The sequence below is a fragment of the Cryptomeria japonica genome, chromosome 10, assembly GCF_030272615.1.
Source record: "Cryptomeria japonica chromosome 10, Sugi_1.0, whole genome shotgun sequence".
Taxonomy (NCBI): Eukaryota; Viridiplantae; Streptophyta; class Pinopsida; order Cupressales; family Cupressaceae; genus Cryptomeria; species Cryptomeria japonica.
In genome coordinates, this window is record NC_081414.1 from 790,422,038 (window position 1) to 790,448,470 (window position 26,433).

The 26,433-nt window shown below is 36.9% G+C and overlaps 1 protein-coding gene across 7 annotated transcripts in view; it reads right to left on the minus strand.

Annotated features, from left to right (window-relative positions):
• The window catches only part of LOC131039218 (calcium and calcium/calmodulin-dependent serine/threonine-protein kinase), a 184,266-nt gene that overhangs the window by 115,471 nt on the left and 42,362 nt on the right, over positions 1 to 26,433 (minus strand). For all 7 annotated transcript variants that reach the window (XM_057971918.2, XM_057971919.2, XM_057971921.2 and 4 more), the window contains exon 5: positions 20,764 to 20,996. In XM_057971918.2, the coding sequence (XP_057827901.1) occupies positions 20,764 to 20,996 (233 nt within the window). The remainder of the gene's footprint in view (positions 1 to 20,763; positions 20,997 to 26,433) is intronic.

The following is a 26,433-nucleotide window of genomic DNA, read 5'->3' on the forward strand; positions in this document are numbered from 1 at the left end:
TTTTCATGCCGTTGGATTTCCACAATCCATACAGTGCAGTGAGTTTATTCTGGAGTGTGCACGATGTTATGATCCGCTCACGCAAATGATCAAAACTCCTAAGGGCATTGTTATTGCCTACCATGTTGAGGTGTTCGGAATTCCACGCGGAATAGACATGAAGGATGTGACCAAGGATGAATATACAAAAAGATACAAGAAGAAGATGGGTGCCTACAAGAATATGATAAACAATGAGTGGATGATTGAGCCTAGGTCTCATCATTCCAAGGCTCCCAAGACACTCATGTGCATAGACTTAATATTCCTACTCAACAGAGTGATGGGCATGTGTTGTGACGTATTCACACATCGCCCCATTGCAAATGGGGACCCCTGCTTTTTGCTTTTTAGGGTTTGTTTTCTAGGTCTTTTAGGGTTTTGTCTGTTAGCCTTTGCATTTTGAGTGTCGCCAAGGGGATCACCTGGATAGCAAGTTCTGCTTGAGTGAGGTCAAGTTGATAAGTGATGAAGTCTGGAATGTCCTGATCCTGAAATTTGGCTAAGTCTGAAAGTCCTGATCCTAAAATTTGGCTAAGTCTGAAAGTCCTGATCCTGAAATTTGGCTAAGTCTGGAATGTCCTGATCCTGAAAATTGACTAGGTCTGGAAAACTGAAAAACCTCCAAAAACTAGATTTTGCAATGTGGCTCCTGGAGGTTTGAAACCACTCTCAAACATCCTGAAAGTATATATGGAATATAACTTAAAGTATAAGTGACATTTTCTTATACTTAAATGTTATATTCCATAAAATTATCCTGATGGAGCGTTCAAAAAGTCAAATTTCGCTCCTGACCCTCTCAGGAGGTCCAAAGCGAATCTCGCTCCTGACCCTTGCAGAGGGTCCAAGGCGAAAATCAACCCAGGACTCATTCCTTGCCTTATTTGACCAAATTTTGATTTTCAAAGCATTTTGTTTGGACTTTGGAGTTGATTGAAAACCTTGAAGAAAATGATGAATTTTGGCCAAGATTAGGAATTTCGCTCCTGACCCTTGCTGAGGGTCCAGAGCGAAATTCATTATAAACTTCATTTGCCAACTCACTTGAATTTGAAACCTTGTTCCTGGCCTTGAAAATGATCTTACCTCGCCCTGTGAAGTGGTTTGAAACTAAAAGATTGAGCAATTTAGCCTAGATTGTAAATTTCGCTCCTGACCCTCTCTGAAGGTCCAGGGCAAAAATGTTGTATGAAGTTTGTTTTTCGCTAATTTTGGCTAACTTGTTTTGTGCAGGGTCTCTCGGAGAGAAGATTGGACGTCACTTGATACAATTGAAGGTTTGAAAGCATGAAAATTGTTGAATTTTGGGCAACAAAGATAATTTCACCCCTAACCCTCTCTGAGGGCCCAGGGCGAAATTCTCCATGGTGGTCATTTTTAGCATTGTTGTGGTCAAGATGAGGTATTAAAGGCAAGATGAGCGGTGGAATGAGCATGATGAAGCCCCAAACCCGTTTGAAGATCAAAAGATGAAGGAGTTTTGCCTAGAGAAGGCAAATTCGCTCCTGACCCTCTTTGAGGGTCCAGGGCGAATTTCTTGTGGACACACTATTTTATCCCTTGTTGGACATAAAAACCTATTCATAGCACAAAACAAGGTGAAGTCTTCCCTAGCAAAGAGGTTTCAAGGAGAAAAGTGAAGAAATTTTGATCTAAATAGCAAAAATCGCTCCTGACCCTTGCTGAGGGTCCAGGGTGAAAAACCTCAAAATCAAACTTTTTCCTCCAAAGTTGAATGAAGCTAAGCCTAGACACAAGTTTGAAACGATGTTTGAAATGCCTTGAAGTGGAATTGAGATGCTAAGAGTGCAAATTTTGATGACAATGGGGAAAATCACTCCTGACCCTCTCTGAGGGTCCAGGGCGAAATTTCCAAGTATGCCCATTTTCCTTGCATTTCGAGATGATATTTTTGTTCTCAAGACTCAGTAGGGAGTGAAGTATGATGTTCTACGCCTTAAGAGTAATTTGAAGTTGGAATGATCAAGAATTTGTGCAAAAGACTCAAAATCGCCCCTGACCCTCTCTGAAGGTCTAGGGCGAAAATCACAAAACCAACATTTTCCTCCCAAGTTTGTGCTAAGGCAAGGTTGTGCTAAGGTAGAGAGGGTCTTCCAAAACGTGATGAACAAGGATTTGCCTCCAAAGCTTGATGATACTAGCCTAATTTGCAAAAGTCGCTCCTGGCCCTTACTAAGGGCCCAAGGCGAAAATCTTTGAAGCACTTATTTTGCCTTACAAAAACAAATCAAACATGCATAGAATGAATGAAGGAGATCATTGCTTACCCTTATAAGGTGGATTGACATTAGAAAGATGAAGGATTAAGAGCAAAATTGAAAAATCGCTCCTAACCCTCCCTGAGGATCTAGGGCGAAAAAACCCTAAATACACTTTCCTCCTAAAGATCAAATGAAATCAAATTCAAAACTCCAATGAGAGATGCCATTTAAATGCCTAGATGAAGTTTTGGACAAGAAAAATGAGGTATGCAAGGCCTAAATTGAAAGTTCGCTCCTGACCCTTGCCAAGGGTTCAGGGCGAAGTTAGTGGCATTCTTTATTTTTACCATATTTGACCATTGATATTCCTCAAAATTGCTCACTTCGAAGCCTTTGGAAAGATTAAATCAAATTCGCATTAAATTAAAGGCATTTTAATTTAATAAATTAATTTTGTACCTTGAAATAATCAAAATAAGCATCTTAGAGGTATTAAAATTAATTTAAAAAATAAATAAAAAATTACAAGTTGAGCGCACAAGGCATTATTTTGCCTTTATTTGACAAGTCGGCCTACTCTTTTGAGGTTTTATTTATTATTTCACCTTTTATTTGGCAAGTCGGCCTTGGAGAGAAGAGGGGTGAGCGCTCTATATATTGGAGGGGTTTTGTTTCACATTTCAAATCATTCAATCATTGCCTTAAGTGCGAAATTGGAGAGCTAATTGGAGGTGCGAAATAGTGCTGGTTTGGAACGAATTTCTTTCAAGTGTTGAAGGCTAGAAGGAAGTGGAGTTTATTCTTTTCAAGCTAGAGGAGGCGCAATTCATCCTAGAGAAGGCTTTTGATCTACACTTTGCCTAGCGAAACCTATTTTTTTACATCATTTCTTAGAGTTTAATACTCAAGAGGAGGTATGGCGATATCATCTTAACACCCTTGTTCAAGGTTTGATTTTTAGACATTTTTTTTAGAAAAGTCTAAGTATTGCATGGTTAATTAGGAAATGATAACTCTAGATTTATCATGAAGTTTCCTAATTAAAATCTTAAATCTTCCTTTTAAGTCTAATTTCTACACTTCAAGATATAATACTAATTGTGAAATGTTGTGTAGGTGTCAAGATGGCGACTCCTAAGGCTGGAGTATCTACAAGTCGGCAGGCTCTCATCAAAGAAGATCCGGTCCAGGACAAGGATGATCTCCTCCAGCTTAGTATCATCAAAGAAGATCAAGCAAGGACAAGGGAGACCTCTTCCAATCCAGCATTCCAAGGCAAGGTACATCATCATCCTGCACATCAAAGACAAAAGAAGTTAGAGCAAGGGTTCGTTGAAGAAGCAGATAGTTTCAAAAGAGTTAATTAAAGACTAGCTTCTCAGCATCATCGAATTGGATATCTACCAAGTTGCAAGTGTTAGATGAGGTGGCATCCTAGTCATCACTCCTCCAGTCGGATAGGTCCACCTCAGTGTGTCCAGATTCAATGTACCTAACTCATGGGAGGTGGCACAAGCTTCGATGTACCTACCCTAGCTATCCATTGGTCGATTTTTCCAGAGATGACATGTGTCCTAAAGATGTAATTTTATCATTGGTCAAGCATTAAATGTTATGTAATGGTTGTAACAAACCCTAATTAGGGTTTTCATTATTGAAACTTGGCCATTGATCTCAAATTGATCTTAGCCATCGAATTGTATTGTGGGCACTATATAAGCCCCGACTCTTCATTTGTGAAAGGCGAATAATAGGAGTAGAAAGTAGAAGGTGAATAGTTAGCTAATAGTGGGTAGTCAATTGATAGAATAGCAATTAGAGTAGAATAGGAGGACAAGGCAAGAAATTGTTGCCATTGATTGTAAATAAACTCCATTTTCATTGAAGTAATGGTGAAGTGTGTCGTTTCTTGCAATATGCATGGTTTCTTGTTGAATCTTCAATTCTAGATGGTAGATAATTAGATCGAATGAAGGAAATCGTTGAATGCACCTGTGTGGAATCCGTCTAATCCAAACCACTAGCCTCTTACTGATGGTAAGTGCGCCTTGCATGGTCAACTGGAATAAAATGAGCTTAATCTTAAGTCGTTACACGTCCATTGTTCATGCATTATCTTGAATGGTGATCATTGTCAGATGGTGTATGATTTGAACATATTGGAAGTATCCCTTAGAAGATCGCATTGAGTTGGTGTCGAATTGTTCAACTTGATGGTGAAACCCAGCTCAGTAGGACTCCACCTAGTCATTCATCCATCTTCTCGCATTCTAGGTAGTAGAGTAGACTTCCTGAACCTTGCATCTTTTGCCATTTGTTTGTCTTCCAGTTAGTTAGTAGGACTTGTGATTCCAGCAAATCAGAGGTTCAGTCATCAAGTGTAAGTCCCCTTGTGATTCTAGCAAATCACATAATACCACAGAGAGCTTATCCACACGTAGAGATCCTACAGCAAAGAACCTTGAAGTCATCCCGATTGATCCTTTTTGCGACATCTTCAGCGTTCGGAGACTTTATTCAAGAGAGGATAAGGTACCTTTAGGTATTTTATTCTGCGTTTGGTCGTGTACAAAATACACGTCAACAGGATGCCGCAGGGAGCAATATTCGATGGATGGATGTTCTATTTCATCCAGGATTGTCTTAGAGGAACATTGGTAAATTGGTATAAGATTATAAGTGACAATCTGGACTTTCAGCTGAGGAATGTAGAGCGGTCCAAGTCATTTGCCATGACTTCTTACCTGGTATACCTGCTTGCACGGTTCGTTTCATATAGAGGATTGATATGCAAAGGTGAAGTCGAGAATGGGCAAGGACAATTCAGGAGTCATGAGTGCTAACCCCAGCTAAGCATGTACAAAATTGAAGACTATAAGAGAGTGAATGATGCATTCACTATGTACATCACACAGATGCTGCAAGGCGGAATCCACAGAAGATTGTCTAAGGAGGCAACAAAGTTAATAGAGAAATATGGATCGTGGTATATTCAGTTTCCCACTTTCACATACCTTAGGATTCATGGGTTTCAATCCAAACCCTACAGACTTCCTAGGTATCCGACCAACAGAATGATCTTGTTGGTAGTGGTGAGACAGCTTCTAGAGTTCGATGTCATTCAAAGAGAGAAGCATAGGACAGGCATGACATTCCCTATTTCAGTTGGGAAGACATCAGAGGTTTGTCAGTTTGCCTTAGTCGCTAGCACTTCGAGTGAGGAGCTTGCATTCTATCGATTTGCTACATATAAGAAAAGAGAGAAGTTCATCCACAAAGTAGACATAGAAGATTATTGGGCCAACCTGATGGATGAGCAAGCAGTGAAGAGAAGAATGTGGTCCAGAATGTCAATGGATTTCATGAGGAAGTGTGGACTTTTCCTCATTCCTGATCAAGTGTTAGATAACAGAGATCATATGCATCCACAATATGAGAGCGAAATGAAGAAGGCAATCCTATTGCCAAATTGGTCAGAGTCAAAAGAGATTGACCTGAATGTATTGATGAGAGAGGTCTTGAGTTTCTCCCGTGCATGGGTAGATATACAGATGAATAAGTTAGTTGATATGGGTGTTCCCTTCACTTATGAAAGGATGAAACCGGAAGAGTCAACTTCAGAGGATGATCAGAGGACTATTAGTGATGTCAGGATTCATGTAGATGAAGAGAGTCAAGCTCCCAAGAGAAGGAAGAACACGCCAGGAGAAGTCAAGGCCAGAGGGAAGAAGATTGAAGAGGTGAAGAAGAAACAGAAGACTATCATTCCTCCACCTATCATTCCTTCACCACCTCTCAGTGTCTCATCAATTAAAGTGATTGAAGTAACAAAGCAGAACAAGGAGACTCAGCAATGTTCCAACACAGTGATACTACCAGGGAATATTCAGGAGTTACATGCCACAACGACATCTGCACCTCTAAATGAGAATGATGATCGGTCGGGATCCCCTACTGTCCTGTTGGAAGTTAGTTTGGGAAATGAGATATACGATTTGACCAGGAATAATCCTGATGATGATGATGATGTTAAACCTGATGATGATGATGATGTTATCTCGGCATTGAGAGGACTTGATCGAGAAATGTGTCTCGATGATGGTATGGAGATGGCCGCTATTCCTGAATGGCTGATGAGAAGTATGGAAAAAAGTAAGAAAATGATAGAGGTACAGCCTATTGATGACATTGATGACTACCTAGCTAAGAATGCTAAGGAGAAAGAACCCAAGAGAGCAGAGATTTTGTCGCACATAGCTAGAGATGAGACAGGAATGCGGATTGTGCAGATTGTTGTTCCTATTGCAGGCGTGACAGCGGACATTGCTACTCATATGGATTTCCAAATCACTTTAGTTGCCCTTGGTCGTACCTCTAGAAAACAAGAATTTCAGGAGGTTGGTGAAAACCTCAAGGCAGTCGATGCAAGGTTAGACAGAGAGATTGCGGAGAAAGAAAGGTACAGAGAAGAGAATATCAGACTCAAACAGTATATTGCAGGAATAAGGCATGAAAATCCCACCCTTATTTCCCCTATTGCAGTTGACCATGGAATGCATTTACACTATGAGGCAGCAAGAGATACACTCTCAGAGATGGAAAAGTGGATTGAGAATACAAGAAAGTAGGCTGATGATTTCCTTACTCAGTTTGTCCATGCATATGATAGGACAACAGGGATCCCATTTAGAATCCAGTATTTGGAGGGAGTTTGGGAAGAATTCCGGCCTATTCAAGAGAAGACCATTCCACACCTCTAGGCTTTGAAGAAGATTCCTAATTCCACCTTGGTCAACAAAAACATTGTGCACAGTGGAGACAAATACGATTTCCATGGCTGGTATTGTTCATTAGCCATGAAGAAATCAACTTATGAGAACGCCCAGTCAAGTTGTATGGAGATGGAGGGATTGATTCAGGACATTCAGATGAAGATCCTTACCTCGATTGAGGAATTATTGGGTGTTGATGTTAGTGATGCTAGTGGTTTACACTTAGCTGAATTAAGAGACGAGATGAAATTTATGTATTTTTGCCAGTTGGACTCTTTGAAGAAGAGTCAGATAGATGACTTGGTCTCTTTGTTGATTCATGTTCATAGTTCGCAGAAGCTCATGCCAAATTGGGAGAACACTTTGGATGCTTGCTCGGATTCACTGGACGTGATTGATTTACAGCAGTATATCTTGCCTAGCATTTCCATGGAGGAGTTAGATTCAGTATTGGCTAAACTCTTGGAGTATGCTAGGAGAGAGAGAGATGGAGGGAGGAATCTTCTAAAAGATTCTCTATTTGATGACTAGGTATCTTTTTATTGGGCCATATGTAGGTCGTGCCATTTTTTATGTAAACCCTAATTAGGGCAATTCTAGGGTTTTGTTGGCATGATCTTGGTCGTTGATCTTGGATCAATCTTGGCAATCCATTTTTGTAAGAGACTCTATATATGCCTCCTTGTCTCTCATTTGTAAGAGAGAGTTTTTGTAGAATTGTTGGTACATGTTGCAGCTATTTGAATCATAATCATTGTTCAATTGTTGGTGATTTTGCTCTTCAAGTGTTGTCTTTGCATTCATAGTTCTCAATTCCTCCAAGTTAGATTAGAATTTTAGGTTAGAATTTATTTTCATGTATGTTAGATTGAGTGAAAGATTTGTTGAATTTATTTGTGTGGAATCCGTAATCCATACCACTAGCCTCTTGCCATTGGTAAGTGTGCCTTGTGTGGTCAACTGAAAATTTGAGTAAGCTTAACTTCAACTATTACGCATCCCTTGACAAGCATCAACTTGGATGGTGTCAAAGTTTGATGGTGATAGCCTGAAAATCTTATACCTTAGACGATTGCACTAAGATTGTGTCAATACCTGTTTGTGAGACCTTGCCTAGTTTGATTCCACTAGATATGTTCATCATTTCCTACATTCCTAGGCTTAGAATAGATTTCCTAAACCCTAGTCCTTTTACCCATTTTTTAGTAAGAAGCCAATCCAAAGCCATATTGATAAATCTTAAGTTGTCAGCACGCCTACTATGCATCTTCATGATAATCCAAACATTTGCGTAAGTCCCCAAGTGGACACAGCAATTCACATCTACCATTGAGTTACCCACTCGTCAAGACCTGACATGTAGAAACCTTGGAATCATTTTAGTTGATCTCATTCTTAGCATCTGAGGTGATTTTGTTCAAGAGAGGGTAAATTACCTTGGTATTTTATTCTGAAATGTTATGTGCATAAAAAACACATCAGCAGGTCCTAAATCTCATTAGAGAGCACACTAATTGCAAGAAGCTTGTTCATTAAAGAGTCACAAAATGAGTTATAAAGTTATAAGGTATCTCATTAGAGAGCACACTAATTGCAAGAAGCTTGTTCATTAAAGAGTCACAAAATGAGTTATAAAGTTATAAGGTGGAAGAAGGGGCATTACTTTTCTCAACGTTATGCATTCATAGGAGAGAGACTATGTAGCTAAAAAAAATTTAAAAAATTATGTTTAAATTTTATTGAGAGTTTATTTTAATTTTTAAGTTTACTAAAATTCTTAAATATCTTATAAAGTTCTAAATGTCACCCTTGTAGATTTGAAGTGGAAATATTTTGGTGCCACAACACCTAATCTTCAAAAGTTTTCCATCCGCATTCTATCCCAAGCCTATAACACTTCTAGTTGTGAGTCCAACTAGAATATTTTTTAGACCATTGAAACAATAAAATACAACAAATTGACTCGAAAGTGCTTGAATGACTTTGTGTTTGTGCAGTTCAACCTTCAACTACATGAAAAGAAGGTATGAGGGCAAGATAAATATCATGTGCTTGACCTTGGTGATATTGATCCATGTTCAGAGTGGGTTGTTGAGCCTAAGGATGCGAACCCATTGTTTCCTACTAATGAGATCACTCATTTGGAGAGGGTTGACATTGAATGGCAAGCAAATGCAATAGCATGAGGCATAAGAAGGCAAGTTTGCTAAGTCATCAATGGCAGGTTCATCGCATGCATAGCTTGGTCCTATGCCTAAGGCTCCTATTGTGGCTCTTATTGAGGATACCATAGCTATATTATGTTTTGATGCATGAAAGTGACAAAGAATTCAAATATTATCAAAAGGAGAGAAGAAAGGAAACAGAAGAAGAAACCATGGGTGACCAAGGTAGGAAAGAAGGAATGAACTTCATAGAAATTCTCAATAAAAATCACAAGGAGTTAACCAAGGTAATGTAAACTTCCTTTAAGGAGTCTAAGATATAGCTTGAACCTTGGAAGGATTTGAATTAATATTTGAGTGCATCCAAATCAATCCAAAATATTGCAAGAGAAATAAGTAATAGAACCAATGAGAATCAACTAGGGGAGAAGCCATAATTTCACATTGCAAGGTAGGTGATATGGCCAGATTTCATGAAGAATATAATTCTCTAAAGTCAAGTAATCCGTAATGATTTGTCTATTGGCGAGTTCTATGAATAAGGACAAAGAAAGGGCCAAGAAGAGGAAGAAGAAATGAGTCGATTAAGAAAGAGTAAAAGGTCAGAATCAAAACGAAAAGCAAAGGCTAACTAAGAAATTGAGAAGCAAGAACACTCAAAATTAGAGCTAGAAGACATTACTACGGAATAGGCCATTAAGTGGGAATAGAAGGAACCCAACATGCAAATTGAAGTTGAAGATCCTTTAGCAAAAGATGTACGAAGATGTCAACAAAATGTTGAAGGAGTTAGGGAGGAAATAGAATCACTTGTTGGATGTGAAGCAACCACGATGGAGGAAGATGCATCAAATCATGAACTATCCTTTTGTTAAATTTTGTAACGTCGGTCGTACTATTCCGTGCTTCCGATATATATATATATTAATTTGATTACATATACTAATATGTTAACGTTAACTAATGATAAATAAAACCAAAGTTAACTTATCGCGTTTGACCTACGATTACACCGTTCATGGTATCGGGTGGTAAAGCGATTCTCAAACAAGGCGCACTCCTTCCAATCAGGTAAGTAAACGGTGACTAGTTTATATAAGTGGATGAGAGGTACGTAGGAAAGAGATGCGTCTTCCCACGTGGGAAGACATATCTCTTCCCTACGTAACCCCTCATCCACTTATATAGCATGCTTACATATGTACACACCGAAATTAATAAGTATGGTGCATCTTTAAAACACGCTATAGCAGATAAAATACAACTTTCAGATCATATCTCCATCTCTTCTATTTTGATCACAGAATTTTGAAAGAACTTAACATGGTATCAAAGCGAAGTTAAGGAAGATCATATTAAAATTCTGTAATGATCTCATAAACTTTCACCAGGCTCTTACTAAGATCACATTCCCATAATCCTAATGGCAACCAGAGTTAGGTTTGAAGATAGATTAGATGGAGCATCAAATTTTGTATCTTGGAAATTCAGGATCATGCTTGTTTAGAAAGAAAATAAAATTGACTCCCATGTCAAAAGTGAAATTCCTGAACCCTCTGATGATACAGAGAAAATTCAATGGAGCAAGGACAGTAGGAAGGCCCTTAAGATAATTGTGGATTCAGTAAGAGACCACATTGTACCAGTTATTTCTAAATATGAGACGGCCTTTCAGATGTTCAATGCACTAGCTGACATTTATGAAATCAACAACACTAGCAGGGCTCTCACCCTAAAGAATCAACTACACCATATAAAGATGAATAAAGGAGAAACAGTTACATCCTATTTCTTGGGGATCACTGAGCTTAGGGATCAACTATACACTATTGGACATCTAGTAGACAACAAAGAACTTGCTATGATGGCCCTAAATGGACTTCCTACCTCATGGGAATCGTTCATTCAAGGAATCAGTGCTCGTTCTAAATTTTCTAAGTTTGATAGATTGAAAACCGATTGCATTCAAGAGGAATCTCGGCTTGTCACAAGAGGAATAAAACAAAACAATGGTAATTAAGACATTCAAGTTCTAAACTCCAATTCCCACAAGAAAGGAAAGAAGAAGAACTTTAAGAGAAAGAGGGACAACAACTCAAATGGGAAGAGGTCTTCAAAGAAGAAGAGAGACATTTCTGAAGTACAATGTTTCAGATGTGACCAATATGGGCACTATGCAATGAAGTGTCCAAACAGGATCAAACAACAAGCTTCAATGGCAGAAATTAAGAAAGGGAGTAATTTCGAGAAGCTAGTCTTCTACTCAGTCCTCTCTAGTCAAGTCACCTCCAGTTTCAACACATGGGTGATTGACAACAGAGCATCTCGATTCTCGACACATCACTAGATTTCGTGAGCACCTAGATACACTTGTGGAAAGTTCAAATGAAGAAGTGACAATTGGTGATGACTCAAATTATCCAGTTATGGGAATAGGAACCTGCAATATCAACCTAAAGTCAGGCATATCCCTATAGCTGACTGGAGTTCTATTTGTACCTGGTATAAAGAGAAACCTTGTCTCAGTTTCTGCACTTGAAGATAAGGGTTACAGATTAACCTTTATGGAAGGAAAGGTACTCGCTTGGCCAAAGAACTCCACCATCAAGAAATCCCACACCATTGAGTAAGACAAGGGAGCCTCTACAGACTTTGCACCACTCCACCTCTAGCCTTGATTCATGAAACTCCAGATTCAAATGAACTTTGGCACAGAAGATTAGAGCACCTTCATTTCCATGCCCTACCTAAGATAGAGAAGATGATCCTGTAAAATCCCTTGGCTAATCTGACCCCGTTTCGCTTATTGAACCCCCAAGGAATATTGTCAAACACTTGGCATACAATGTTTGAAGCCGCTGTAGTGAATTCTTTATTTGTCTTCTTTGGGTTTGTAGGCTGCAAATGAAGTTATGGAAAGCTTCTAACAATGCAAAGTTGTTATAGAAATGATATACTAGCTGTTTTAGACCTTTACACACACATGTAATGACTGAAATTAACTAGTACAGCTAGTTGACATTAAGACAAACACTTGTCATGCATCCCAATGTATACCTACAGCCATTAGGCATTTAAGCAAACAATTGGCATGAAAGCTAAGTGGCTGATCAATGTTGAATGTTACCATGAATGTGGAATATGCAACTTATATCTCCATTAAACATATGCAACCTCCAAGTATTTCATGATATAATCATAATAGAAAATGATGCAATGAAGTAATGATTTTCTAATACAATGACCATAGATAGAAAACCTGGAATTTCAATGGCTGCCTTGATATATTGGTTTGATTCTCCTCATACGCAAAGCCCTTGTCAAATATATATAGCTGTTCACCTTTCTAAATCCCCTTCTATAGAATTCAAACTACTGTAGTGCACTGTTCATGCGCACTGTTCACGACACTGTAGTGCACTGTTCATGGCACTGTTCATGCGCACTGTTCACGGCACTGTAGCGCACTGTAGTCTCTTTCAATCTGCAAACAAACTCTGAAATAAACCCTCCAATCAGCTCAATATTGACTTCTGAATGAAGCCAACACTCACAAGCATAATCAGATGATATTGCACACCCTCTATATGCTGTTACAATGAAGAAGCCACGCTTTCCAATGCCGACAAGCCTTGAATCCTGCAGAAACCCTTGGTATTCTACACTTCAATGCTCCAGAGAAACTTCAATCGAAAACTCCAATCACATAATCAATTCCCCTTCTCTTCTTTTCAAAAGCCTTATATATATTTCCCATGAAGGTTCGATTTTCTCCAATAAGGTATTAAATCAATTAATGATATTAAATGACATTTAATGATATAATATTTTCACTTTGTCATTTAATATTTCACCTTGGTAAAAGAGCCACAATTAATTAATTAAATGGTCCCTTTTAATGATACTTGGACCCTTAAATTATAATATAAAATTATATTATAACTTAATAATATAAGCTCAAAACATTAATGTTTATTTAAACTAAATAAACATTAATATTCAACATTTTTGAACGTCGTCTGAACTGGGAGCTGACATGATGAAGCTGCATATGACCATACCCCCTTTACTAAAAATAGCAGGGGTCCATCTCTAACATCCCAAGACTTACTAAAAATAGGAAGTAGAGCAAATGATGTCCGAATGATGCCAAACGAAGACCAAACTGAAGCACTCTGAACATTGGAGATGATACCAATCCTCAAAAGACCCTCTATCCAACACATTAGCCTACGAGGGTCAAGATAATAGGCTAATCTCACAAAATCCAAGTCTACTAAAATGGGGACATTACAGATCGGCTTGCCCAAGCTAAGTCAAAAATCTTAAGGAGCCTGCAAAGGGTGTGCCTTGGGAAAGAATACTAAAGGGCCTTTTGATTCCAGCAATAGTAAATCCAAAAATGTATTAGAATTAATTCATTATGATTTATGCGGACCCATGTATGTACCCTCATTAGGGGGATTTTTATATTATGTAATATTTGTAGATGATTATTCTAGGAAGACCTAGATATATTTTCTAAAGTACAAAGAGTCTAAAGAAATCCTTTCTAAATTTAAGGAATTCAAAGCTCTTGCAGAAAATATGACAGGTAAGAAAATCATAACCTTAAGAACAGACAATGGGGGGGAATACACTTCTGATATGTTTAAAGATTATTGTATAAATGTTGGGATTAAGAGGGAGTTAATTGTACGTTATAACCCACAACAAAATGGGGTAGCTGAAAGAAAGAATAGGACTATAGTAGAAGCTGCTAGGGCTATGTTGTTTGACCAAAATATAGAAACCTCATTTTGGGCTGAAGCATCTAGGACAGTTGTGTACATTCAAAATAGATGTCCTCATTCTCTTCTTGACAATAAAACCCCTGAAGAAGCCTTTACTGGCAACAAACCTGACATAAGTCATTTCCGGATCTTTGGGTGTCCAGTCTATATTCATGTCCCCAAAGAAAAGAGGTCAAAGTTGGAACCTTCTGGAAAGACAAGAGTATTTGTTGGGTATAGTGAAACCTCTAAAGCCTACAGAATATACATACCTGGTCAAAGACAAATTGAACTAAGCAGAGATGTCATCTTTGAGGAAGACATAGCATTCAGGAGGTCCAAAAGCTCTAATGAATTAGAACACCAAGATCCTCCTACAAGCTTAGATGAGGATTCCACCACTGAGATTCAGAGGGAGACCCCTGAAGATGTTGAGCATGAAGTTCAAGGCTTACCTTTAGAAGAAAATTATCCCGAAACTAGGAAGAGACCACTTTTGGCTAAAAAGATGCTTCAAGACGCTGAAAATTATGCTGCTCCAAAGGGGACCTTGAGAGAAAGTAAGAGACCTAACCTATTTTCTAGTTATACAGCCTTGATGAGTGAGATCATTGATGCAGAACCTTCCTGTGTTGGAGATGCGCTCAAGCATCAAGTTTGGAAAAATTCTATGTCAGAAGAGTATCAGTCAATTCTGAAAAATGATGTCTGGGATATTGTGCCTAGGCCTAAAGGCAAATCTGTGGTATCTTCTAAATGGCTCTTCAAAATCAAACATGCAGCAGATGGCAGCATTGAGAAGCACAAAGCAAGGTTTGTTGCCAGAGGTTTCTCACAGAAAGAAGGTATTGACTATGAAGAGACACTTTCTCTTGTTGCCAAATACACTTCTGTCTGAGCAGTTTTGTCTATTGCAGCATCTAAAGGATGGAAAGTCCATCAAATGGATGTTAAGACTGCTTTTCTAAATGGTAAGATTGAAGAAGAAGTTTATTTGGAGCAACCTGAAGGTTTTGTGATTCATAAGGCTGAATCACATGTCTGCAGATTAAAGAAAGCTCTATATGGACTGAAATAGGCCCCCAGAGCATGGTATGAAAGAATTGATCACTATCTATTGGAATTAGGGTTTTCCAAAAATGAAGCAAATCCAAATCTCTACTACAAGGTAATCAATGATGAATTATTAATTCTTATTCTTTATGTTGATGATCTACTAATCACAGGAGAGGATAATTGTATTTCTCGATGTAAGAAAGAATTAGCCTCTGAGTTTGATATGAAAGATTTAGGAATTCTTCACTACTTCCTTGGATTGGAAGTTTGGCAGCAAGCAAATGGTATAATCCTTAATCAAGGAAAATACACCATTGATATACTCAAGAGATTTGGAATGATGGATTGTAGATCCATGACCACACCTATGGAGGCAAATCTGCACAAACTAAAGGAAGCAGCTGCAGAATCAGAGTTTGCAGATCCTACCCTCTATAGACAAATTATTGGATCTCTGATGTATTTGGTAAATACAAGACCTGATATATGTTATGTTGTTAATGCACTAAGTCAGTTCATGTGTGAACCTAGGGAAATACATCTTGTTGTTGCAAAACATATTCTGAGATATCTTCGAGGAACTATTGGTTTTGGTCTAAAGTATAAACATGTAGACCTTGACCTAAATGGATTCACTGATTCTGATTGGGCTGGAAGCGTAGTTGACAGGAAAAGCACATCAGGATGTTGCTTCAGTTTAGGATCAGGAATGATCTCATGGATATGTAGAAAACAGTCTTCAGTTGCTCAAAGTTCTACAAAAGCTGAATACATTGCAGCCTCCATGGGAGCAAGAGAAGCAGTATGGCTCCGGAAACTGCTTGTAGGACTGTTTGGTCAGCCCTTAAATCCTACTGTCATCTACTATGACAATCAGAGTTGCATCAAGCTTCCAATGAATCCAGTATTTCATGACAGGTCTAAACACATTGAGATTCCTTATCACTATGTTCGAGATATGGTGGAAAGGAATGTGATCCGACAGAATTATATTGGTATAGGTAATCAGATTGCAGACATTCTTACCAAACCTCTCTCCAGGATTAAGATTGAACACTTTAGAGATAAACTTGGTATGGTTGAAAATGTTATTTAATTTTGAGATAGAGTCTCATTTATTCTAATATACTAATATATTTAAAGATGTTTAGTGTGTAAACTCTTTTATTTGTCATGTGTGTAACTCCATGACTGCATGGGTCTTCTGTGAACATTATTGAAGGGTGACGACTTTTCAATAATGAACACTTGTTTCAAATTGATATTGTAAGGTGACAATTTTACAATTATCAATTTAACTATCTTGATTGATATCATGTGACTTGATATCTGTGGACATGTCATGATAGTATATATATCTCTGAGACATTATGGTAGATATTTGTTGGCTGATATCATTAAATAAACCATAATTATGATAGAGACCTTCATGGTGAATATTATGAACATAATATTCGTGGACATGCCATGAAATCATTATCAGTATGGTAGGCATCATGTGACTTGATGCCAGTGCACATACCTTACTTGATAACTATGAGTTATGGTGAGTATCATGAGACTTGATATTCATTGTTGAACCATATCTCTGAATATCACTATGGTGTGATATCTCCTCTCTTCACAATGAATGGATGAATTGTGATGTTTTCTCTAACATGAAATGTGTCCTCCCTAGTTAAGAGGGAGTGTTAAATTTTGTAACGTCAGTCTTACTATTTCGTGCATATATATATATATATATATATGATTACATATACTAATATGATAACGTTAACTAATGATAAATAAAACCAAAGTTAACTTATCGCGTTTGACCTACGGTTACACCGTTCATGGTATCGGGTGGTAAAGCGATTCTCAAACAAGTCGCACTCCTTCCGATCAGGTAAGTAAACGGTGACTAGTTTATATACTGTGGTGAGAGGTACGTAGGGAAGAGATGTGTCTTCCCACGTGGGAAGACATATCTCTTCACTGTGTAACCCCTCATCCACTTATATAGCAGGCTTACATTGAGGAGGATGTACACACCGAAATTAATAAGTGTGGTGCATCTTTAAAACACGCTATAGCAGATAAAATACAACTTTCAGATCATATCTCCATCTCTTCTATTTTGATCACGGAATTTTGAAAGAACTTAACACCTTTAACCTTCCAAATGAGTCATTGCAGTATGTGATTGATTTTCATAGTGATGTGGATGAGCATGCTTTTTGAGAAAAATATTTTGATTGACTCTAACCCATGAGTTTCGAGTCACAAAATTGGAGGTGATGAGGATATCTTAACAATTTCTAATTCAGCAAAGGAAGCTAAGAACTTTGATTACAGAACAAGGTATGAAAAGGATGGTCATATGTCAAATTTATAGCTTATACCATGTCGTTACAAGGTTTTTTTCATCATGGAAAGCATTCTAAAAAGAGGGATAGGGTGAAGGATACCACTTGCAACATAGAGCATATAGATTCGTTGTTTCAAGTTTATAATTGTTTTTGCATATGGTATCCAAGTGATCTTTTGAGGTACAAAAAGGATAAAGGTTTTGATAAAATCAATATGACTATTTCTAGTGAATTCTTCATCCCATGCATTTGGATAGAAAAAAAGCTCATGAAGAATCATATAAGGTATCTTGTGAATTCTAACAAAGCTGTGAAGGATCAATGCTCATGGTTCATAGGTCATTTCTTAAAGTCAAGTTCTACACTTGACAACTAAGTCATGGAGATAGCCACTCGGATAGTGAGATGCTTGTTGTTGGAAGGTGGTAAGAAAAATATGTCATTTTGATATTTGCAATTTTTTGGCTAAACATGGTGTGGTGCTTTTGGAATTAAGCTACAAACAAATTTGCCACCCTTGGATGTATGAAGGAGAATTCACAAAAGAATGAATATTACAAGATGGATTCACCATATCTTGCATTATGAAGGCACAACAACTTATCATCACGTTACACAAGGTAATGACTCCTATGTTATGAATCTAGGAGAAATCACCATAGAATTCGGCATGTAATGGTGTTAAACTCTTTCGGAGAGTTCACGATGGACTTGAAATCCAAGGAAAAAGAGGAATTATTTCAAGGCATCAAAGATGGAGCTCCAAGATTTGTCATGGCCAAGTGGCAGGAACCAGCTTCATCCAAAGGATGGCCACCAACTAGAAGGTTTTCTCAAGAGATAGAGCAAAGACATGTTGGAGACATCTTTCATATTGAAAGTAATCAGCACTATATAAACGTATCAAGGGAGTGTTCATAATAATATCAAAATAGTGCAGCATGAGCTTGGTGGGATGGTTTCAAAATCAGATATGTTTCTAGAAGATCACAAAAAAGGCTTAATGGGAAAGAGTAGTGACAACATATTGCAATTATGTTGCAAAGAAAACATATCAAGAATTGTCATCATTATAATTTCAAACTTCAGGGTGGTTGTTATCATCATTCCCAGCTACCATATTACATCATTTGAAGCCATATAGGTGTTTTTGGTCATTCGATTGAGTGATTTTCAGTTTTTTGCTGCTAATGAAGTATTTCCATTCACTATATGGTTGTCTCCAGCGTCTATATTGTTTATTTTTGCAAGGGATTTTCAATATGGCAGCTGCTATAACATTTTTATATTGCTGATTTTCAGGATCAGTGATTTTGGGCTGCTGTTTTCAATTATATACAGCCACTGTTTTATAGATTTTTGGAATTTTTCTTTGTATCTTGCTGTTTGTGTAGGGTTTCAGCCATTGGAGCTGCTGAAAACAATTAGTTCAGCCTCCATACTATTGTTAGTATGAAATTTTGAAAGAATCATGACTATTGCAACATCATTTCAGCTTGCAGACAAGCTAATTTGCACAAATTTATAAGGGTTTCAACCTATAACACATTGATAAGAGTTGCTGGTACTCAATGGAGCTACTATCATGCTCATGCGATAACAAAGTGGTGGAGCAAAAATGTAGTGGTAAGTTCATAAAACAGCCTTTGGCCTTGTGAGCGTTTGAAGATGTCCCCGAGCATTGGGAAAAAGACACATTTGTCATCGCATAAAAGAGGAGCATATTATGAATTAGTTACTTTCCTTGCTTAATCCAAGTCGAAGGTCTGAAAATATAATCATGCATCTCATCACAGGTCTCTCAAAGATTTGCATTTCTGTTGTTGGGAATCATGCACACTTCTTTGTTCATTCTCAATTGGCCATATTATTTTTCAAAGAGCTGACTAGCTTACATAGATTGCATAAAAATATGGTTGATGGAGATAGTAGATGCCATAGTGGTTTTTGTCAGGAGCTGTCTCACTTGATAGGTAGATTCATACTGTTGGCAAAATGACTTGAGTATCCAGATTCAGAGTTTTTTGGCAAGAGTTACTTCATTTAATAGGTACAGATTGTTGGCTTTATAGACATTATAGCATAGCTCATCACATTAGAACGATAATACTTGACCATTTGGGTTTGCAATTACTTAAGGGAAACCAATTCTATGAATGGCAGATTGTCAAGTCCGCTTTCCAAAACTTAATAATTCCTAATATTTTTAAGAGGGTCCAATCACTTTTGGCCACTTAAATATATTAGGTCTTATGTAATGTTTGAAAAGTGATTTTTACACTTTATTCTAAATGTAATTCAAAAAGGGACTATTATATGTAATTGAAATTATTTTTAAATATTTGAAGCGAAAAGTAAATTACAATAAAAATTAAAAAATGGATGGCCTGAAAAAGGAAACTATAAAAGAGAGGTCTAAACACACGGCAAATCATCTAATTTTGTCATTTCATTATTTCTTCCATTTTGGAGATTGAAAGTATTCAAAGACAAAAACCCTTGTTGAAAACCCTTATCTCCATTTGAAGTGATTCTATTCAAGGATTGCACTTGAGATTATAGATTGAAGTCATTTGCAGCTTGCTACTATGTCACTGGTATCGCTACAGGGATTTGAAGTCATTTCCAGCTTGCTAGTGTCGCTATAATAATTTATTGAAGATCTCAGCTTGTGGAGGCTTGGATCAATTAACATTTGCAAGCAAATCAGATATATATATTTTATTGGCTGAATGAAAGACATTTTCAGATCATTTGCAGACCTAATATGGGTAATTTATGAGGGTTTGTTATTGTTGCATACATTCTTATTGATTGCATTGGCTGTCATAAATAAAAATCAGATCTAGGGTTTCTATGTTGGCGTTTCCATGTTTACTGCTGCTGTCATAATTTATCCAGCAACTCAATATCCAATCCTACTTTTCATATTTGGTTAGTTTTAGTATTTAAGGATTTCATATAAACATTGATGAAAGATAGTATCACTTTCCATTTGATATCAATCATAAGTCAATAGTCATATTTAATGTATTTGACAAATGATTTGGATCCACTATTTATATTGCATTGGTGGATGTACCAGCATTATGAGGGTTTCCATACGTTTAGAAGTATTTTGATTTCCAAGGGTTTACAATATTGCATTATTGCTAATCAGCTAGAGTTCAACTTCTAAATTGGTCAATAGATTATTGTTTCAGTTTTTGCATATGTTTGAATAATCATCCATTTCCTAGAATTGTCTGATTGAAGACATAACAGCAATCAAATGATGCACATACAAATGTATTTCTATTTTTACCTTTCTATTTTTACCCTTATAAATTCATCCTTTAGTCATCAATGTGAAGTTTAATATATTTATAGGAGGAAAAACTCACATTTTCTTAAATAGATTTTGCAATTTAACAAGCTCCTCTTGAGTAAGATCATGAGATCCTAATAAAGACTTTAATTTCTTTGTTCTTAGGAATATTTTACTGCCCCAAACACTTGCTATTGCTGCAGCACGAAATTTGCGACGAGCATTGAAACTTTGTAAACGAGAAACAATCTCTATATCCATAGGTTCTTGCTTAGCAGAATCACCTCTCACCCAAGGATGTAGTAAAAGCTAAGAAATAATACATAAAGAGTTGTTAGTTAAATGGAACATTTTAAAATCAAGCACTTCAATGAAGTCAAATCAAAAGTTCAGTACTAGAATTAAAGCTAGATGCTTGTAAAATAGGTACAAAAAAGGGTTTGCACATTGTCATAACATGAATTAGTATAACTATGAAAACATTATGATTCCTGGCATTCCACAATGTTATCTTGACAAATCGCTAGCATAAGTATGTTATAAAGGACCATTTAATTAAAATATAATCTATAACATTAACAATGAATGAACAAATTCCTCATAGGAAAATTATTTTCTCATATAAATAAAATGATATACAATGTCTTACAACACAGTATTAAAAGACAAGCTTTCAAATAGGCCCCAGTAAAAATCATATGCATAGTTGCCAACTAGGTTAAAGTTAACAGTATGGTATAGCATAATAGAAAGAAACTTCTAAGGTCGGTAGTAAAGATAAGATTCTGGATTGGAAGAATATGGCCAATGAGAAACGAGACTCGCCCGAAATCGCCCAAACTCGGCGAGTCCGAGTCCGAGTCAGGCCAAACGAGTCCCAAGGGCTCGGACTCGGACTCGGCCGAGTCTGGAGAGTAAACTCGCCAAACTCGCCGAGTTGGCGATTTTGGCTCAAAATCGCCAGACTCGGCGAGTCCTGAGCCCCAGACTCGGCTACTAGCTGGGTTAATAAAATGACCAAAAAAAAAACATTTTAAAAAGTTTTTTTGGAAGGGCGAAATTTGACATTTTGGTCTCTCCGTCAGGATTATTTTATGGAATATAACATTTAAGTATAAGAATACTTTAAGTTATATTCCATATATACTGTCAGGATGTTTGAGAGTGGTTTCGGGCCTCCAGGAGTTATATTGCAAAATCTAGTTTTTGGAGGATTCTTCAGTTTTCCAGACTTAGTCAAATTTCAGGATCAGGACACTCCAGACTTAGCCAAATTTCAAGGCATTTGAAGATCAGGATGACATTCCAGACTTTATCACTCACCGACTTGACCTAGCTTGGACCTTCAAGAATGATACTCACTCACCAAGCAAGACCCAATTAGCAACAAGAGCAAAACCAGGCCCTAAGGAAGACTCTCAAAGAAACCCTAATTCAGACTTGTAATAAGCATTTTTGGCCTCGCTGGGCGCTGCCCCTCGACCTCGCCCTATATCGTGACAGGGAGTGCGCAAGGGGCGCTGCCCCTTGACCCCACCTTGGGGGCGCTGCCCCCAAACCCCCGTCGAAAAATATGGGGGAAACTGCGTCGATAGAAGTAGAGAAAATTTAACCTCTGAGTCTGACATTGATTGGATCGACCAGGTAGATATAGAGGTTGAGACTGTAGCCATGGCAGAGGAGGAGCGGAGAGCACGAGCACAGACAGGAGATTCAGAGGCAGATAGTGACACGGATGTTCCTGATGTTGGTGAGCATGGCATGGTGTCACGGGGAGCGGCTATGGCAGTCGAATCATCCAGGACCTACCTTAGACGCCTTCGCAGGGGGCTGGGGCCGGAGAGTGCAGGCTCCTCTGAGCCATAGACTTGTAGTTGTATTTACCTTTGATATTTGTATGAAACATTTGATGATGATCATATGATGACATGGATTTTTTATTCCATGATTTTTGTAATATTGTATACATTTGACAATATTTATATATCTATGTTTGTTATTTTCTTCAGCTACAATTTGCGTTTATGCTTATGTGATTGATGTATACTTGTGTATGTAATCAAATGAGCCGAGTTTGATGATGTTATTGTGTCTTTAAGGTGTATTCAATAAAGGGTGTCTGAAACAAGTTTTAAATATTTAAAAATCTCTAAATTTCTTGAGTTTTTCACTATCCCGAGTCCAGCCGAGTCTGGAGCCGAGTCTGACACCGAGTCCCGAGTCCGAGTCCGAGTTGGCCTTGCCGAGTCCGAGCCGAGTCCGAGTCCCGTTTCTTTGGGCCAATCTATTTATAAAATAAGCTTGGGATGAGCTATGAAAATATTGCTGAATTTGATGATCCTTATTCGAAGCCTAAACTTTAGTTAAAGAATGGTGTTAAGAACATAATTCTTCAAAACATTCCATCTTGTGACTGTACTAGGACTAGGTACACAAAACAAGATTGCAGTTATCCATGCAATAAAGATACCTTTAGAAGGGAAAACTCATCTTCGTTTGGTTGGAAAAACATCATTGCTTCACATCTAACTACATTAAAATCTGGTAGATGAATAGGTAATGAAGAGAAGCCAATCTCTCAAACATGACCTTAGTGATCAATGACTAAAAATTAGAAGAAATTTATTTGAAACCATTCATTAAGAGAGAGAGAGAGAGAGAGAGAGAGAGAGAGAATAAAAACACGTGCAAAATTGCTTCACATTTATGAAGGATTTAGTCCACAAAGACTAGTATGTTCTTCTCTTGCGCTTCAAGCAATCTAGAGAATAAAAAGTTTGCTTGGCATATGTAAGAAATCCTTATAATCTATTTTATTGTTAAAATCAGAAGCCATAACGATTCAACCATTAGCCTCCATCATTGTTTGTCCACTTCAGCCTAGTTGCACAACCTCTAGATATTGATTGGTATCAAAGCCATACTAAGAAAATTTGACCTCTGTTGACATGACAGAGAATTGCTCATAACATTGTGTTCTGTGGGGAGTCTATTTGAGATCTGGTTGATTATATCTAATAATTCCTATTTCTGTTATCTGTAAATTATTATTTTTCAATCCCTTAATCCTCCTAAGCCAATCCTTATCAAACCCATCACATGTCTATAGTCTGAAATAACCGAATTGCAGAGAGTCGGAGCCACAAATGAAGGAGTAGAGATGGCAAATGAAGTATTTACTGAAGGATATTCAAGGTTCCACATGTAGAATATACAAAGAATGAGATCACTACTGAAGAGGCTGAAGACATTTGTCATGTCCCCTCCTTGATCGTTATATATCCTAAATGAAGCAACAATTATTATTATCAATATAATAATTAACAATGAATGATTATTTGAAATTTATTTATTTATTTATTAAATATTATTATTTTAATACATATTAATATTTATTATTAATAATATTAATATTTATTATTAATAACAAGTATCGCTAATATTGTTGGATGGCACAACAAATAACATTTGTAGCCAACTCAATACTTCCTTGTTGTAAGTTGACGGAACACACAAAAGAATAAGTATTTCAAACACAATACGACACCTTTCACCTCCCAATGATTCGGATGAACAATGAGAGTGTCTTCATAACGTACCCGATAATTGGTGTTATCATAGGGGATCTTGACCAAATATAAGAGTAGATAGCCCTCATTGCAAAACCATTGGGAAAATTCAAAATTATTATTAAGAAAGCCCGATGAAGAATAAAGAATGGAATGGTGTGATTTGTATATAGCTCATTATGATTTGAGTGTCTTCCCGATATAAGGCATGATAGTTTGAGAGGCCATCTTTCTAAAAAATAATGATCTACGTGGCAAGGTTAATGATCGAGACACTATGAATGAGATGACAATATCGATCACTTATCGAGTCGCTGCTAAGAAAGGCGATCATCGATAGTACCAAGATTATCAACTAGCAACACATAATAGCAATGGGGTTCAAGATAGCAAATCTGGTAACAAGCATCAATCATTTCAAGGTGCGATTTGTAAATGAAATTAATATAACCACTACTGCTAGCATGAGAGTTAGTAAGGTGCGGTCAAAGAATATTGACCAAGGCAGAGTCGACATATGTGATAATTAAATACAACGATTATAATAAATTACCAATATGTCTAAAACCGATCTAAGTAAAGGTGGCAACGGTTGCTTTTCATACAATTACGCAGCAATCATAATATGAAGTATAATTGGTATCATTTGGAAGTAAACCAATGGTTATGAAGAAGTCTAATTATGACAAGAGATGTCTCATCAACTTTAAAAGGATGTCATCTATTGGTTTGAGCCGTATAAGAGCAAGTTCAAACACACTCAAATGGGGGAAGGGGATAGAGGAGGAGATTGAAGAATAAGAGATTATGATCATATGCAGATCCATATTCATTGATAGGTAGTAAACATCCTTGTTCTTGGTGCTGTGCTTAATATGCATGCTTTATATATGAAACCCGATAATGTTTTAATGCAAAACTTAATAGTAATACTAATATAGACTGCAATATGTATGGCAGCCATTCTTAAATTTGTATACTGTGGCAGACCAGATCTGACACATGTCAGACCTGTCTGCTCTTACAACCCCTAATATAGTTAGTGCTTTTAGGCAGTGGTAGAATTAATAATTTATATAATAGGTTATTAGCTAACACATAAATTATTGGTAATATTGTTTAATTCATATATATATATATATATATATATATTCAAATTAGAATAAGGAATAATATAAGGGTTATAAATATAAATATTAATATAATAATAGATATTAATATAATATCTTTTAGAAACTGCTGTGCAGTAATACATAATAATTCATGTATCTAGTATTTAATAAATATGCAAACGATATATAAATAAATCAGAATATAATAATTCATGTATCTAGTATTTAATAAATATGCAAATGATATATAAATGAATCAGGATAAGATTAATTATCTAGTATGGTAAATTAGCAAGTACTTGATAGACTAAAGAAAGATAGAATAGACTTGGCTCTTAATCAAGTTGTTTAACTCATAAGTGCATTGAAATAGATTAATTATAGGTTAAATAGACCAAACCCTAGTAGGGGACATTACAACATTCAAGTTTTGAATGAAGCAATTACTGGTGCTATTTCCACATATTGCCCTCCTAAATTAAAAGTTGAAAATGCTTACAAAAGTTCTGCTTTAAAGTCAAATTTACTTTAGAACATAATATCACATTCTACTTTTAAGCAGTTTGTCAAACCCTGGGTGAAACTTATAGAGTTAACATTGGAATACAACCTTGTTAAAACTTTCTAGACAAAGCTTCTGCCTATTTTGGTCTATATTAGTTTGTGTGCCTAAAATCATCAAAACAGTATCCTATATATCTTTGCGCAACAAAAGACAGATACAATATGAGCATGCCTATTAATTATCTTCTTTATCTAGGTTATGTGAAATGTTGTCTGTTTTGATGTCATGCCCCCATCATGACCCCAACATTCACACCACCCTTAATAAAAGAAAACTGACTTGTTTGATGAGCTCGCAACTTTCTGAGACTCGAACTGGACCAAACAGCAAAAGAAGATGATCGACCCAAGGATGATACACAACACAGACGGTGACCATGTTTACTGGCAGCGATCTCATAATTCTGCTATTTCAATATTCATAAGGCTGTGATCAGCACCTTCTATTTGTAATTAAGGCAGCCACATCATTAATTAGCAACAGAAAATTTATAAGTAATA